Raw genomic sequence first — 13,802 nt, 5'->3', positions numbered from 1 at the left:
GTTTGTGTTTACTTTTTTATTGTTGTTTATTTGGTGATTGTTTTGATTTGCGTTTGATATTGTTGGTGGTTTTCTTTTTAGGCTGACCATTGACTGTGATGGTGTTAAATCATGCCCATATGACCGTCTTTGGATTTAACACTGTGCCAATCAATTGGTGTATTGGAATTTTTAATGTCTTTATTTTTCTATGTAATGTGTTTTATTTTGGGCCTTTTTTTTTTTTTTTTTTTTTTTTTTACCTTCCCCTTGTATTGCTATAGTGGCAAAGTATGCCCATGTTATATGGGTATGCTTTAACACTGTGCCAATCAATGGGTAGCGGGGGTGGTGTCACCATGTAGGGTGAGTGGGTAGCGGGTGAGGGTGGGTTTACCCCTGAATTACTATAGCGGTTAGTAACCGCTAAGAGGATTAAGGGGTATGGGGCCATTAGAATGTATTTTTTATTGTATTGTTGTTGCCCACGGAGGACAGGGATGGGCATGAGGATGAGGACAGGCTTCATCATGGCAGGGGTAAGTGCAAGTTTTATTTACCTTTTGCTGCTGATTTATGTTTTATTTTAAATGGGCAAATGCACTATTATTCATATCTGGATAATAGTAAATTTGCCCTTTACTGTACTGTATGGGGGGGGGGGTGTATTTATTTGAACGTATTGCTTTTTTTTTTTTAGTGCACAGGATTGATACCGCAGGCCAGCAGGGACGCCCGGACACCCGTGGGGACCACCGAGGGCCCACGGGGACCACCTGGAGGTCTCCGGACACCCAGGGGGACCACCTGTGGACCCCCGCCAGCCTGGGGTATCAATCCTGTGCAGAAAAATAAAAAATGCCTTTATGTGGGGGGTACAGGTGGTGGGTTGTGTATTAGTGGTTAGTACATATTGTAATGTTTATTGGGGGACAGAGGGGGTGAGTGAAGGGCCAAGTAGCCCCATCACTCATCCCCTCTGCCCCAATAAACCTGCTATTGTGTCTTAGCCGCTAAGGTAATGAAGCTGCTTTAATGTAATGTTTACTAATAGTGTGTGGGAGCAGGGGGTCTGCTGAGGTGAACCGCCTTTATTTCAGCCTCGGGGAACCCCTACTTCCCGAGATACAGGCCCCGTTACGGGGTGCCGGTATCCCCTGTGCTTTTAAATCCTACGGTTACATGACGCTGGAAATTTAAAAGCACAGGGGATACCAGCACCCCATAACGGGCCTGTATCTCAGGAAGTAGGGTGTCCTCGAGGCTGAAATCAATGCAATTCAGCTCAGGAGACCCCCTGCTCCCACACACTATTATGAAAATTAATTTTTTTATTGCATGATGGCCTGTAAGACGCAGCGTCTCCATGTAGCTCTACCAGGCTGCATTTAGTTGGGGCTTTTGGATTAATAGCGCGATAGCATTGATACAAAAAACAGGTCGGACAATAGTGCATTTTTTTATCGGCCTTAAAAAAATGGCCTTCACTTCTTAGTGCATCCCGTTTTTGGCTTCATGTCTTACAGCACAATAAAAAAAATGCATTGTCGTACGCAAAAGCACTGATTTTATCACTGCTTTGTGAATAGGCCCCAAGTGTCTGTCTGACATCACCTTCCGGTCCGTGGCATCTCATGGAGTCTGCCACGGGTTCCTGTAAAACCCTCTGCTAATATACACAGGAATCCTCTTCTTCTTGCACTTGAAAACAGCTGGTGACCGAAACATCAATCTTCTGTTAAACGCTTCTTCAGCTTGCTCCGTGTCTTCGCGCACATCGCTCCGCGTCTTCGCGCACATCACTCCGCAGGATTTAAAAGCACAGGGGGATTTAAAAGCACAGGGGATACCGGCACCCCGTAATGGGGCCTGTATCTTCCCCAGCACATCGCTCTGCGTCTTCACGAGCATATCGCTCTGCGTCTTCCCAAGAACATCGCTCTACGTCTTCGCGAGCACATCGCTCTGCGTCTTCCCCAGCACATCGCTCTACATCTTCCCGAGCACATCGCTCTACATCTTCCCCAGCACATCGCTCTACATCTTCCCGAGCACATCGCTCTACATCTTCCCGAGCATATCGCTCTGCGTCTTCCCGAGCACATCGCTCTGCGTCTTCCCGAGCACATCGCTCTGCGTCTTCCCGAGCACATCGCTCTGTGTCTTCCCGAGCACATCGCTCTACATCTTCCCGAGCACATCGCTCTGCGTCTTCCCGAGCACATCGCTCTGCGTCTTCCCGAGCACATCGCTCTGCGTCTTCCCGAGCACATCGCTCTGTGTCTTCCCGAGCACATCGCTCTGCGTCTTCCCGAGCACATCGCTCTGCGTCTTCCCGAGCACATCGCTCTACATCTTCCCGAGCACATCGCTCTACATCTTCCCGAGCATATCGCTCTGCGTCTTCCCCAGCACATCGCTCTGCGTCTTCCCGAGCACATCGCTCTACATCTTCCCGAGCATATCGCTCTGCGTCTTCCCGAGCACATCGCTCTGCGTCTTCCCGAGCACATCGCTCTGTGTCTTCCCGAGCACATCGCTCTACATCTTCCCGAGCACATCGCTCTACATCTTCCCGAGCATATCGCTCTGCGTCTTCCCGAGCACATCGCTCTGCGTCTTCCCGAGCACATCGCTCTGCGTCTTCCCGAGCACATCGCTCTGTGTCTTCCCCAGCACATCGCTCTACATCTTCCCGAGCACATCGCTCTACATCTTCCCGAGCATATCGCTCTGCGTCTTCCCGAGCACATCGCTCTGCGTCTTCCCGAGCACATCGCTCTGCGTCTTCCCGAGCACATCGCTCTGTGTCTTCCCCAGCACATCGCTCTACATCTTCCCGAGCACATCGCTCTACATCTTCCCGAGCATATCGCTCTGCGTCTTCCCGAGCACATCGCTCTGCGTCTTCCCGAGCACATCGCTCTGTGTCTTCCCGAGCACATCGCTCTACATCTTCCCGAGCACATCGCTCTACATCTTCCCGAGCATATCGCTCTGCGTCTTCCCGAGCACATCGCTCTGCGTCTTCCCCAGCACATCGCTCTGCGTCTTCCCGAGCACATCGCTCTACATCTTCCCGAGCACATCGCTCTACATCTTCCCGAGCATATCGCTCTGCGTCTTCCCGAGCACATCGCTCTGCGTCTTCCCGAGCACATCGCTCTGCGTCTTCCCCAGCACATCGCTCTACATCTTCCCGAGCACATCGCTCTACATCTTCCCGAGCATATCGCTCTGCGTCTTCCCGAGCACATCGCTCTGCGTCTTCCCGAGCACATCGCTCTGTGTCTTCCCGAGCACATCGCTCTACATCTTCCCCAGCACATCGCTCTGTGTCTTCCCGAGCACATCGCTCTACATCTTCCCGAGCATATCGCTCTGCGTCTTCCCGAGCACATCGCTCTGCGTCTTCCCGAGCACATCGCTCTACATCTTCCCGAGCATATCGCTCTGCGTCTTCCCGAGCATATCGCTCTGCGTCTTCCCGAGCACATCGCTCTGCGTCTTCCCCAGCACATCGCTCTACATCTTCCCGAGCACATCGCTCTACATCTTCCCGAGCATATCGCTCTGCGTCTTCCCGAGCACATCGCTCTGCGTCTTCCCGAGCACATCGCTCTGCGTCTTCCCCAGCACATCGCTCTACATCTTCCCGAGCACATCGCTCTACATCTTCCCGAGCATATCGCTCTGCGTCTTCCCGAGCACATCGCTCTGCGTCTTCCCGAGCACATCGCTCTGCGTCTTCCCGAGCACATCGCTCTACATCTTCCCCAGCACATCGCTCTACATCTTCCCGAGCATATCGCTCTGCGTCTTCCCGAGCACATCGCTCTGCGTCTTCCCGAGCACATCGCTCTGTGTCTTCCCGAGCACATCGCTCTACATCTTCCCCAGCACATCGCTCTGCGTCTTCCCGAGCACATCGCTCTGCGTCTTCCCCAGCACATCGCTCTACATCTTCCCGAGCACATCGCTCTACATCTTCCCGAGCACATCGCTCTGTGTCTTCCCGAGCACATCGCTCTACATCTTCCCGAGCACATCGCTCTGCGTCTTCCCGAGCACATCGCTCTACATCTTCCCCAGCACATCGCTCTGCGTCTTCCCGAGCACATCGCTCTACATCTTCCCGAGCACATCGCTCTACATCTTCCCGAGCACATCGCTCTGTGTCTTCCCGAGCACATCGCTCTGTGTCTTCCCGAGCACATCGCTCTACATCTTCCCGAGCACATCGCTCTACATCTTCCCGAGCACATCGCTCTACATCTTCCCGAGCACATCGCTCTGCGTCTTCCCGAGCACATCGCTCTGCGTCTTCCCGATCACATCGCTCTGTGTCTTCCCGAGCACATCGCACCGCGTCTTCCCGAACACATCGCTCTGCGTCTTCCCGAGCACATCGCTCTGCGTCTTCCCGAGCACATCGCTCTGCGTCTTCCCGAGCACCTTGTTTTGCGTCTTCCCGAGCACATCACACCGCGTCTTCCCGAGCCCATCGCTCTGCGTCTTCCCGAGCACATCGCACCGCGTCTTCCCGAGCACATCGCTCCACGTCTTCCCGAGCCCATCACACCGCGTCTTCCCGCGCACATTGTTCCGCGTCTTCCCGCGCACATCGCTCCGCGTCTTCCCGCGCACATCGCACTGCCTCTCCAACACATTTTTATGCGTTTATCTTTTTTGCTCTGATTTTTTTCTCTTTTTTCTACAATTAAAGGAAAATTGTGGATCTCCATTTAAATGTGATGAAGCTCTGGATGTTTAGAGATCTGGATTTCAGACTCATGTTATACAAAATCCGAGATCATATCACTGATGTTGTATTTGATATAATACTTTGTCAGATTTATTGGCTTAAAGTTTGAAAACTCATGTCAGACAATTCCAAAGCCCATTGTAAGACCTGTCTTATTATTTACTGGCATACTGTACACACAGGGGGTAGGGTTATCAATTAGAGATATCCTATCATTTTTCTTATTTGTGTTACATTTAGTGAAAGATATCTGGGGCCTCCCTCTGATTTGTCAATTGGTAATGAAACAAATGGTGTGCCTGACAGTTCATGTCTTTAAAATACAAAGTCTGCATACAGATAAGAACCAAATAGTACAATATTAGCCCGATTTGTATTGTTGCTCAACCCAAAAAGAGGATCCTCCCGTGATCCTCGTGGAACAGTAGACACAGGATGCGGGGAGCGCAAAAAGAAAATGACCAGTGATTAGTAACAATATTGCTCTGATGTGTGAAGACAGTTCTCAGGGTAATAGGGATATCTAGAATACCAAAAAAGATGATGTACTCACACGGCCATGTGTGACACTGTCTCACAAAGTGGTTTCTTTGTAGACTGTAATCCCGCCTTTATTCGGAAGGAAATTTGAAAAAAATTCAATTTATTGACAAAAAGTATGAGTAACAATTTACTAACACAAAATGGCCGCTTCCAGCACAGCACTTGGATGAGCTACGGTGGCCATCGGCGATCAAAAAGCACACGTCCCATCTTGAACAACGCGTTTCGATCATGTGATGCTTCGTCAGGTTCTTGCAAGAACATCTATGTCCATTTTATGTGTGAGTACATTGTTACTCATATTTTTTATCAATAAAGTGCATTTTTGTAAACTACCTGTGTGGCTGTCTGTCATCCCCATTGCGCTCCACCGCGAGGACGCTGCCGTCCAACGACGCGAACACCCCATACAGAGGGGAAGGATTCAGGAGGAAAGATTTCCTTCCGAATAAAGGCGGGATTACAGTCTACAAAGAAACCACTTTGTGAGACAGTGTCACACATGGCCGTGTGAGTACATCATCTTTTTTGGTATTCTAGATATCCCTATTACCCTGAGAACTGTGTCTTCACACATCAGAGCAATATTGTTACTAATCACTGTTCATTTTCTTTTTGCGCTCCCCGCACCGTTTACTTGTGTAACATTTAGCAGGTAAAGCCCCATTGAAACATTACACTGTAGCTACATATTTTATTTATGCACACTCGATTTATTTACATTAGGGGGGTGATGGAAGTGACGTAGTGAAACACTACAATCCCCCATAGAGATGTGTGCACAGACACAGATTACACTTCCCATCCTCATCTCTCATGGTTTTCTCCTGTTCAGCCCTAAGACCCGCCTTATCCAGCTGAAGAAGGAGAAGCTGGAGTATATCCCCAGTGAGCACGACTACGGGCTGCTCCCCGCTCCCATCCACATCGGTAAGTAGTGCTGTGACAAGCGGCGCAGACAGACCCTCACCGTGTGCACATCTCGCTCCGCAGCACTGCATGGGGATCTGCAGCACTGCATGTGGCTCCGTAGCAGTGCATCTCGCTCTGCAGCACTGCATGACGCTCCGCAGCACTTACCAGAACACCCTCCTACGGTCTTAGTACATTCTCTCTACTTACCACTTAGATTGTAAGCTCTTCGGGGCAGGACTCCTTTTCCTGTTGTTACTGTCATGTCTCAGGCACTTATTGCCATTATGTGTTATATTATTATGTCACGTGCATTACTGCTGTGACGTGCTGTGTACGTAGATCGCGCTTATAAATAAAGAAGTACATACATACATACATCTGTGGACCCATTTTGGTGTATGATTGAGTATACACTCCTTGCTAATTACTTTCCATTAATGCTGTATGATACTATGAAGTGTTTGGGGTTGTCTGTACTAGTACTTTGTGTGTTTTTAAATGTTATTAGAAAATGTGTATGTAGCGTATTTTTTTATAAATCATTTATGTTTGATAACTTTTGAATACCCTATTGCGTACCATTAATGGAAGATTTATTTTGCATCATCCTTTAAGGTGTCTTTTTACATTTTAAATATAAATAAGTAAATATGCTTCGGTGGTGTTAATTATTGAAGCAGAAACTTCCTCCACATCTAGTGCAGAAAGTCCTAGCCATGTGTGAGAAGGGGCGAGAAAAAGCTGGGAGTCACTGACCCGAGCATGGGGACACTCGGAAGATGAGGAGCAGGAGAGGCCTGTTCTGTACAATCCCCACGGCTTCTAATGCTAAATCCTATGCTCTGAGATAAGCTTGGAGGGCTCAGCATTACTGTGCGGGGCAGCTTGTCTATCCTGCCGCAGACAAACACCAAGCTTCTGCAATAAAGATAAGGCTGCTTTAATGTGCTGGAGCCCCAGAATAGGGTTACAAGGTTCTATCCTAGCCCAGAATAGGGTTACAAGGTTCTATCCCGCACCAGACTAGGGTTTCAAGGTTCTATCCTGGTCCAGAATAGGGTTACAAGGTTCTATCCTAGCCCAGAATAGGGTTACAAGGTTCTATCCCGCACCAGAATAGGGTTTCAAGGTTCTATCCTGGTCCAGAATAGGGTTACAAGGTTCTATCCCTGCCCAGAATAGGGTTACAAGGTTCTATCCTGGCCCATAATAGGGTTACAAGATTCTATCCTGGCCCAGAATAGGGTTACAAGGTTCTATCCCGGGCCAGAATAGGGTTTCAAGGTTCTATCCTGGTCCAGACTAGGGTTACAAGGTTCTATCCCGGCCCAGAATAGGGTTACAAGGTTCTATCCTGGCCCATAATAGGGTTACAAGGTTCTATCCTGGCCCAGAATAGTGTTACAAGGTTCTATCCTGGCCCAGAATAGGGTTACAAGGTTCTATCCTGGCCCAGAATAGGGTTACAAGGTTCTATCCCGGGCCAGAATAGGGTTACAAGGGTCTATCCTGGCCCAGAATAGGGTTACCAGGTTCTATCCCGGCCCAGAATAGGGTTACAAGGTTCTATCCCGGCCCAGACTAGGGTTACAAGGTTCTATCCCGGCCCAGACTAGGGTTACAAGGTTCTATCCTAGCCCAGAATAGGGTTACAAGGTTCTATCCCGGCCCAGACTAGGGTTACAAGGTTCTATCCTGGCCCAGAATAGGGTTATAAGGTTCTATCCCGGCCCAGAATAGGGTTACAAGGTTCTATCCTGGCCCAGAACAGGGTTACAAAGTTCTATCCTGGCCCACATTAGGGTTACAAGGTTCTATCCTAGCCCAGAATAGGGTTACAAGGTTCTATCCTGGCCCAGACTAGGGTTACAAGGTTCTATCCCGGCCCAGAATAGGGTTACAAGTTTCTATCCTGGCCCATAATAGGGTTACAAGGTTCTATCCCGCACCAGACTAGGGTTTCAAGGTTCTATCCTGGTCCAGAATAGGGTTACAAGGTTCTATCCTAGCCCAGAATAGGGTTACAAGGTTCTATCCCGCACCAGAATAGGGTTTCAAGGTTCTATCCTGGTCCAGAATAGGGTTACAAGGTTCTATCCTGGCCCATAATAGGGTTACAAGGTTCTATCCTGGCCCAGAATAGGGTTACAAGGTTCTATCCCGGGCCAGAATAGGGTTACAAGGTTCTATCCTGGTCCAGACTAGGGTTACAAGGTTCTATCCCGGCCCAGAATAGGGTTACAAGGTTCTATCCTGGCCCATAATAGGGTTACAAGGTTCTATCCTGGCCCAGAATAGTGTTACAAGGTTCTATCCTGGCCCAGAATAGGGTTACAAGGTTCTATCCTGGCCCAGAATAGGGTTACAAGGTTCTATCCCGGGCCAGAATAGGGTTACAAGGGTCTATCCTGGCCCAGAATAGGGTTACCAGGTTCTATCCCGGCCCAGAATAGGGTTACAAGGTTCTATCCCGGCCCAGACTAGGGTTACAAGGTTCTATCCCGGCCCAGACTAGGGTTACAAGGTTCTATCCTAGCCCAGAATAGGGTTACAAGGTTCTATCCCGGCCCAGAATAGGGTTACAAGGTTCTATCCCGGCCCAGAGTAGGGTTACAAGGTTCTATCCAGGCCCAGAATAGGGTTACATGCTTCTATCTTGGCCAAGAATAGGGTTACAAGGTTCTATCCCGGCCCAGACTAGGGTTACAAGGTTCTATCCTGGCCCAGAATAGGGTTATAAGGTTCTATCCCGGCCCAGAATAGGGTTACAAGGTTCTATCCTGGCCCAGAACAGGGTTACAAGGTTCTATCCTGGCCCAGAATAGGGTTACAAAGTTCTATCCTGGCCCACATTAGGGTTACAAGGTTCTATCCTAGCCCAGACTAGGGTTACAAGGTTCTATCCTTGCCCAGAATAGGGTTACACGGTTCTATCCTGGCCCAGAATAGGGTTACAAGGTTCTATCCTAGCCCAGAATAGGGTTACAAGGTTCTATCCTGGCCCAGACTAGGGTTACAAGGTTCTATCCTAGCCCAGAATAGGGTTACAAGGTTCTATCCTGGCCCAGAATAGGGTTACAAGGTTCTATCCTGGCCCAGACTAGGGTTACAAGGTTCTATCCTAGCACCGAATAGGGTTACAAGGTTCTATCCCGGGCCAGAACAGGGTTACAAGGTTCTATCCTAGCCCAGAATAGGGTTACAAGGTTCTATCCTGGCCCAGAATAGGGTTACAAGGTTCTATCCTGGCCCAGAATAGGGTTACAAGGTTCTATCCTGGCCCAGAATAGGGTTACAAAGTTCTATCCTGGGCCAGATAATAACTTTGCCTAGTGTCTGCTCAGTGAGCGTTTGAGAACGTTCTATTCTCCTCTGGCATGGGGCCACAGCTTGTGAAAGAGGCTTTTGTTTTACCCAGTGAGGTCATCAGAGAAGGCAAATTCCCAGCACTTTGAACTGTTTCCTGGAACCTGCCAAGAAGTGAAGCTTTGAAAATAAGGACAAACTAGAAGTTAGTTGTAAGAAAAATATTTTCCTTGCAGGCCTCTCGGCACTGAGTTTGTGTTAACGCCTGGGGTGGTGCAGCTGCCATCTCTGGGGGCGTTTAGCACAGAGGGCCAGGCAGCTCTGTCTGGTCCGGGTATTCCCTCATGCTCCCCGTTTCTCAAAAGCTTGTCTTTTGTTTTTCACTTTAATTGCGTTTTATTCACATTTTTAAAACTTGGATCTTGATGAGCAAAGTTTTGCAAATATTTCAAGCTTTGGTAAAAATGTGTCTTAAAGCCAGAGAAGGTTCGGCAAACAGAACCCGAATGCAACTTAGTTACCCTGGGACTTTCCATATGAGGAGAGCAGTGTCTGAGCCTTCTAACACAAACAGGACTAGTCACACGCCTGCATGTATGTGAGACACGTGTATGGTAAAGAGCACCACACGCCTGCATGTATGTGAGACACGTGTATGGTAAAGAGCATCACACGCCTGTATGTATGTGAGACACGGGTATGGTAAAGAGCATCACGCGTCTGCCTGCATGTATGTGAGACACGTGTATGGTAAAGAGCACCACACGCCTGTATGTATGTGAGACACGTGTATGGTAAAGAGCATCACACGCCTGTATGTATGTGAGACACGGGTATGGTAAAGAGCATCACGCGCCTGCCTGCATGCATGTGAAACACGTGTATGGTAAAGAACATCACACGCCTGCATGTATGTGAGATACGTGTATGATAAAGAGCATCTCACGCCGGTATGTATGTGAGACACGTGTATGGTAAAGAGCATCACGCGCCTGCCTGCATGTATGTGAGACAAGTGTATGGTAAAGAGCATAACACGCCTGCATGTATGTGAGATACGTGTATGATAAAGAGCATCACACGCCTGCATGTATGTGTGAGACGTGTATGGTAAAGAGCATCACACGCCTGCATGTATGTGAGACACGTGTATAATAAAGAGCATCACACTCCTGCATGTATGTGAGACACGTGTATCATAAAGAGCATCACGCCTACATGTATGTGAGACACGTGTATAGTAAAGAGCATCACACGCCTGCATGTATGTGAGACACGTGTATGGTAAAGAGCATCACACGCCTGCCTGCATGTATGTGAGACACGTGTATGATAAAGAGCAGCACATCTCTATGATTGTAGTTCAGTCTGCACGTTGAGCACTTGTGGGGTTAGTGGCTCTGAGCCTCACTGCAGCCATGTCCCAGCTCCTCGTACTTACACCCTGGGGTCTGCGGGCGTTTGAGGAACACTTAGGAACCATTGTGACAATAAAACTCCCGTTTATCATGTCATGCCTTCCCTGCTGGAAGAGTGGGCAGTTCCATGACGGCCTGACTAGAATGTGCGGGAGGTTCCTGCATTGCTGGTTAGAAGTGTCTGATTCAGTATCTGTTTATTGACCCCTATGTCTACTGAAGGGGCAGGAAAGGGGGTGGGGGGTATTTATTACTATAGTTCTGGGGTTACACGCTGATGATATGCAACTCTTGTGTTTCAGGGAAATATCTGAGACAGAAAAGGAATGACTTCCAGCTACCCTACGACATCCTCTGGCAATGGAAGCACAACCAGGTACAGATAAATCTCTGCAGTTTTCTAGCCACGTCCCTCGTGATTATTAGTATTCAGCTCAGCCCCCAGCCAGGGGAAGGAAGAGAGGCCTGTGAGCCTCTCACAGCTCAGCCCCCCAGCCAGGGGAAGGAAGAGAGGCCTGTGAGCCTCTCACAGCTCAGCCCCCCAGCCAGGGGAAGGAAGAGAGGCCTGTGACCCTCTCACAGCTCAGCCCCCAGCCAGGGGAAGGAAGAGAGGCCTGTGAGCCTCTCACAGCTCAGCCCCCAGCCAGGGGAAGGAAGAGAGGCCTGTGAGCCTCTCACAGCTCAGCCCCCCAGCCAGGGGAAGGAAGAGAGGCCTGTGAGCCTCTCACAGCTCAGCCCCCAGCCAGGGGAAGGAAGAGAGGCCTGTGAGCCTCTCACAGCTCAGCCCCCCAGCCAGGGGAAGGAAGAGAGGCCTGTGACCCTCTCACAGCTCAGCCCCCCAGCCAGGGGAAGGAAGAGAGGCCTGTGAGCCTCTCACAGCTCAGCCCCCCAGCCAGGGGAAGGAAGAGAGGCCTGTGAGCCTCTCACAGCTCAGCCCCCCAGCCAGGGGAAGGAAGAGAGGCCTGTGACCCTCTCACAGCTCAGCCCCCCAGCCAGGGGAAGGAAGAGAGGCCTGTGAGCCTCTCACAGCTCAGCCCCCCAGCCAGGGGAAGGAAGAGAGGCCTGTGAGCCTCTCACAGCTCAGCCCCCCAGCCAGGGGAAGGAAGAGAGGCCTGTGAGCCTCTCACAGCTCAGCCCCCAGCCAGGGGAAGGAAGAGAGGCCTGTGAGCCACTCTCACAGCTCAGCCCCCAGCCAGGGGAAGGAAGAGAGGCCTGTGAGCCTCTCACAGCTCAGCCCCCAGCCAGGGGAAGGAAGAGAGGCCCGTGAGCCTCTCACAGCTCAGCCCCCGCTTGTTTTTCCGCCGTAACACATTATATTCTGCCAGAACATGAATTTGCATACACTTTATATTTCATTCACATTGCAGGTTCCGGAAGACTCTGCGAGGGCTTTTATTTTGGTAGCAGGCCTGCTAGAGCCGGATCCTTTTTTAGACGGGGTCTCATGGGAATTTCGATGTGCTGCCAGCACTGCAGCCCCATCTCTGGCCATATTTCTCTTGGCTCCAAACCAAGCCAGGGAAATGTATATTTCACTTGAAAGCTGAACATCTGAGAGCATTTTAACAGTTCATTTCTTTTTAAATGCCTCACGAATGTGACCAAATATAGATCTTCTGTTATTTACCAGAGAGATATTTTCCCTGCTGTTTTATAGCGATTTGGGAATGAGCACCGTGCAGCCATGATTGCTTGGCTCAGATTAACCTGACTAGTTATATTGATTCTGGTTTATGCAGCATCCCCGCCCCAAAGAGCTTACACTCTACTTCTTAGTCCTAAGGAGCCCACTTTTAAGGGTAGTCACTCCCCAAGTGGAGTCCCTTGTGCAGTCTCTGTGATGGTTCCACAGAAGATAAGTGTCGTGTACGTGTGATGAATGAATCATTAAGCTGTGCAGTTGTAAGTCTCCTTGTGGGACAGAACTGCTAGCCTGCAGCGGGTTATTCTCTCGTCAGCACTGTCTTGTTACGTCTCACTTTTCCTAATCTCCACCCTCTAGGGAAACCAGCTTGGAAACATCCGTATAAAACCCGTGTATTGTGTATCTCTTACTGACTATACAAGCCAGGCACAAACACTGCCCAGACTTATAAAGAAAGCTTCTAATACACATTAAATAGCAAAAAGCAGCGTACGGCACAGAATGTGTAATGCTGACTGCCGGAGAGGACAATTGGTGGCCTGGTCATAATGTCACTGAGAGCTACCAGAAACCACGCAGATCATACACATGTAGCAAGACTTCCTGTCCCCAGCACTTCCAGCGAAAAAGCAAAAGTCGGGGGGGGGGGGGGGGGGTGCGTGTTCGCGGTGGGGGTGGGGGAAGTGATCGCGGGGGGGTAGGAGGCGTGATCGGAGGGGGGACCTGATTGCGCAGGGGAGGGATGTGATTGCGTGGGGGGAGGGGTCCATGCTTGTAAGTGGGATCCCGCAGCGTTTTAGCTTTCCGGGCCACGAGCAGCGACGAAAACATCTTTGCTAAATCTTTATGAACATCCCCCTGCAGTGTTTGCTTACATGTTTGAGTCGTGGGATCTCTAAATGTGTGGGATGTCATTGTCCTTTCCATCTTTTTAGTTGTACAAAAAGCCTGATGTTCCTCTCTACAAGAAAATCCGCTCCAGTGAGTATCCTGCTGCCGTCTGTATCTCCTGCGGTGTGTGTGTATCCTGCTGTGTGTGTGTGTGTGTCCTGCGGTGTGTTCTCAGTATCTTTTCTCTCAACTCAGCAGTTTCAATAAGAAACATATTACTAGCCAGCAAGAGAGAATATACACACGCTATCCCTGCTAGTGACATATACACGCTATCCCTGCTAGTGACATATACACGCTATCCCTGCTAGTGACATATATACGCTATCCCTGCTAGTGA

At 49.6% G+C, this 13,802-nt stretch overlaps 1 protein-coding gene across 7 annotated transcripts in view; it reads left to right on the top strand.

Moving 5' to 3' along the window:
* The window catches only part of ASH1L (ASH1 like histone lysine methyltransferase), a 130,646-nt gene that overhangs the window by 77,727 nt on the left and 39,117 nt on the right, over positions 1 to 13,802 (top strand). For all 7 annotated transcript variants that reach the window (XM_075608144.1, XM_075608141.1, XM_075608142.1 and 4 more), the window contains 3 exons: positions 6,123 to 6,217; positions 11,229 to 11,302; positions 13,507 to 13,552. In XM_075608144.1, the coding sequence (XP_075464259.1) occupies positions 6,123 to 6,217; positions 11,229 to 11,302; positions 13,507 to 13,552 (215 nt within the window). The remainder of the gene's footprint in view (positions 1 to 6,122; positions 6,218 to 11,228; positions 11,303 to 13,506; positions 13,553 to 13,802) is intronic.

Source organism: Ascaphus truei, chromosome 7 (genome assembly GCF_040206685.1).
Source record: "Ascaphus truei isolate aAscTru1 chromosome 7, aAscTru1.hap1, whole genome shotgun sequence".
Lineage (NCBI taxonomy): Eukaryota > Metazoa > Chordata > Amphibia > Anura > Ascaphidae > Ascaphus > Ascaphus truei.
Note: the sequence above shows the minus strand (reverse complement) of the source record. Positions and strands in the feature narration are given on the sequence as shown.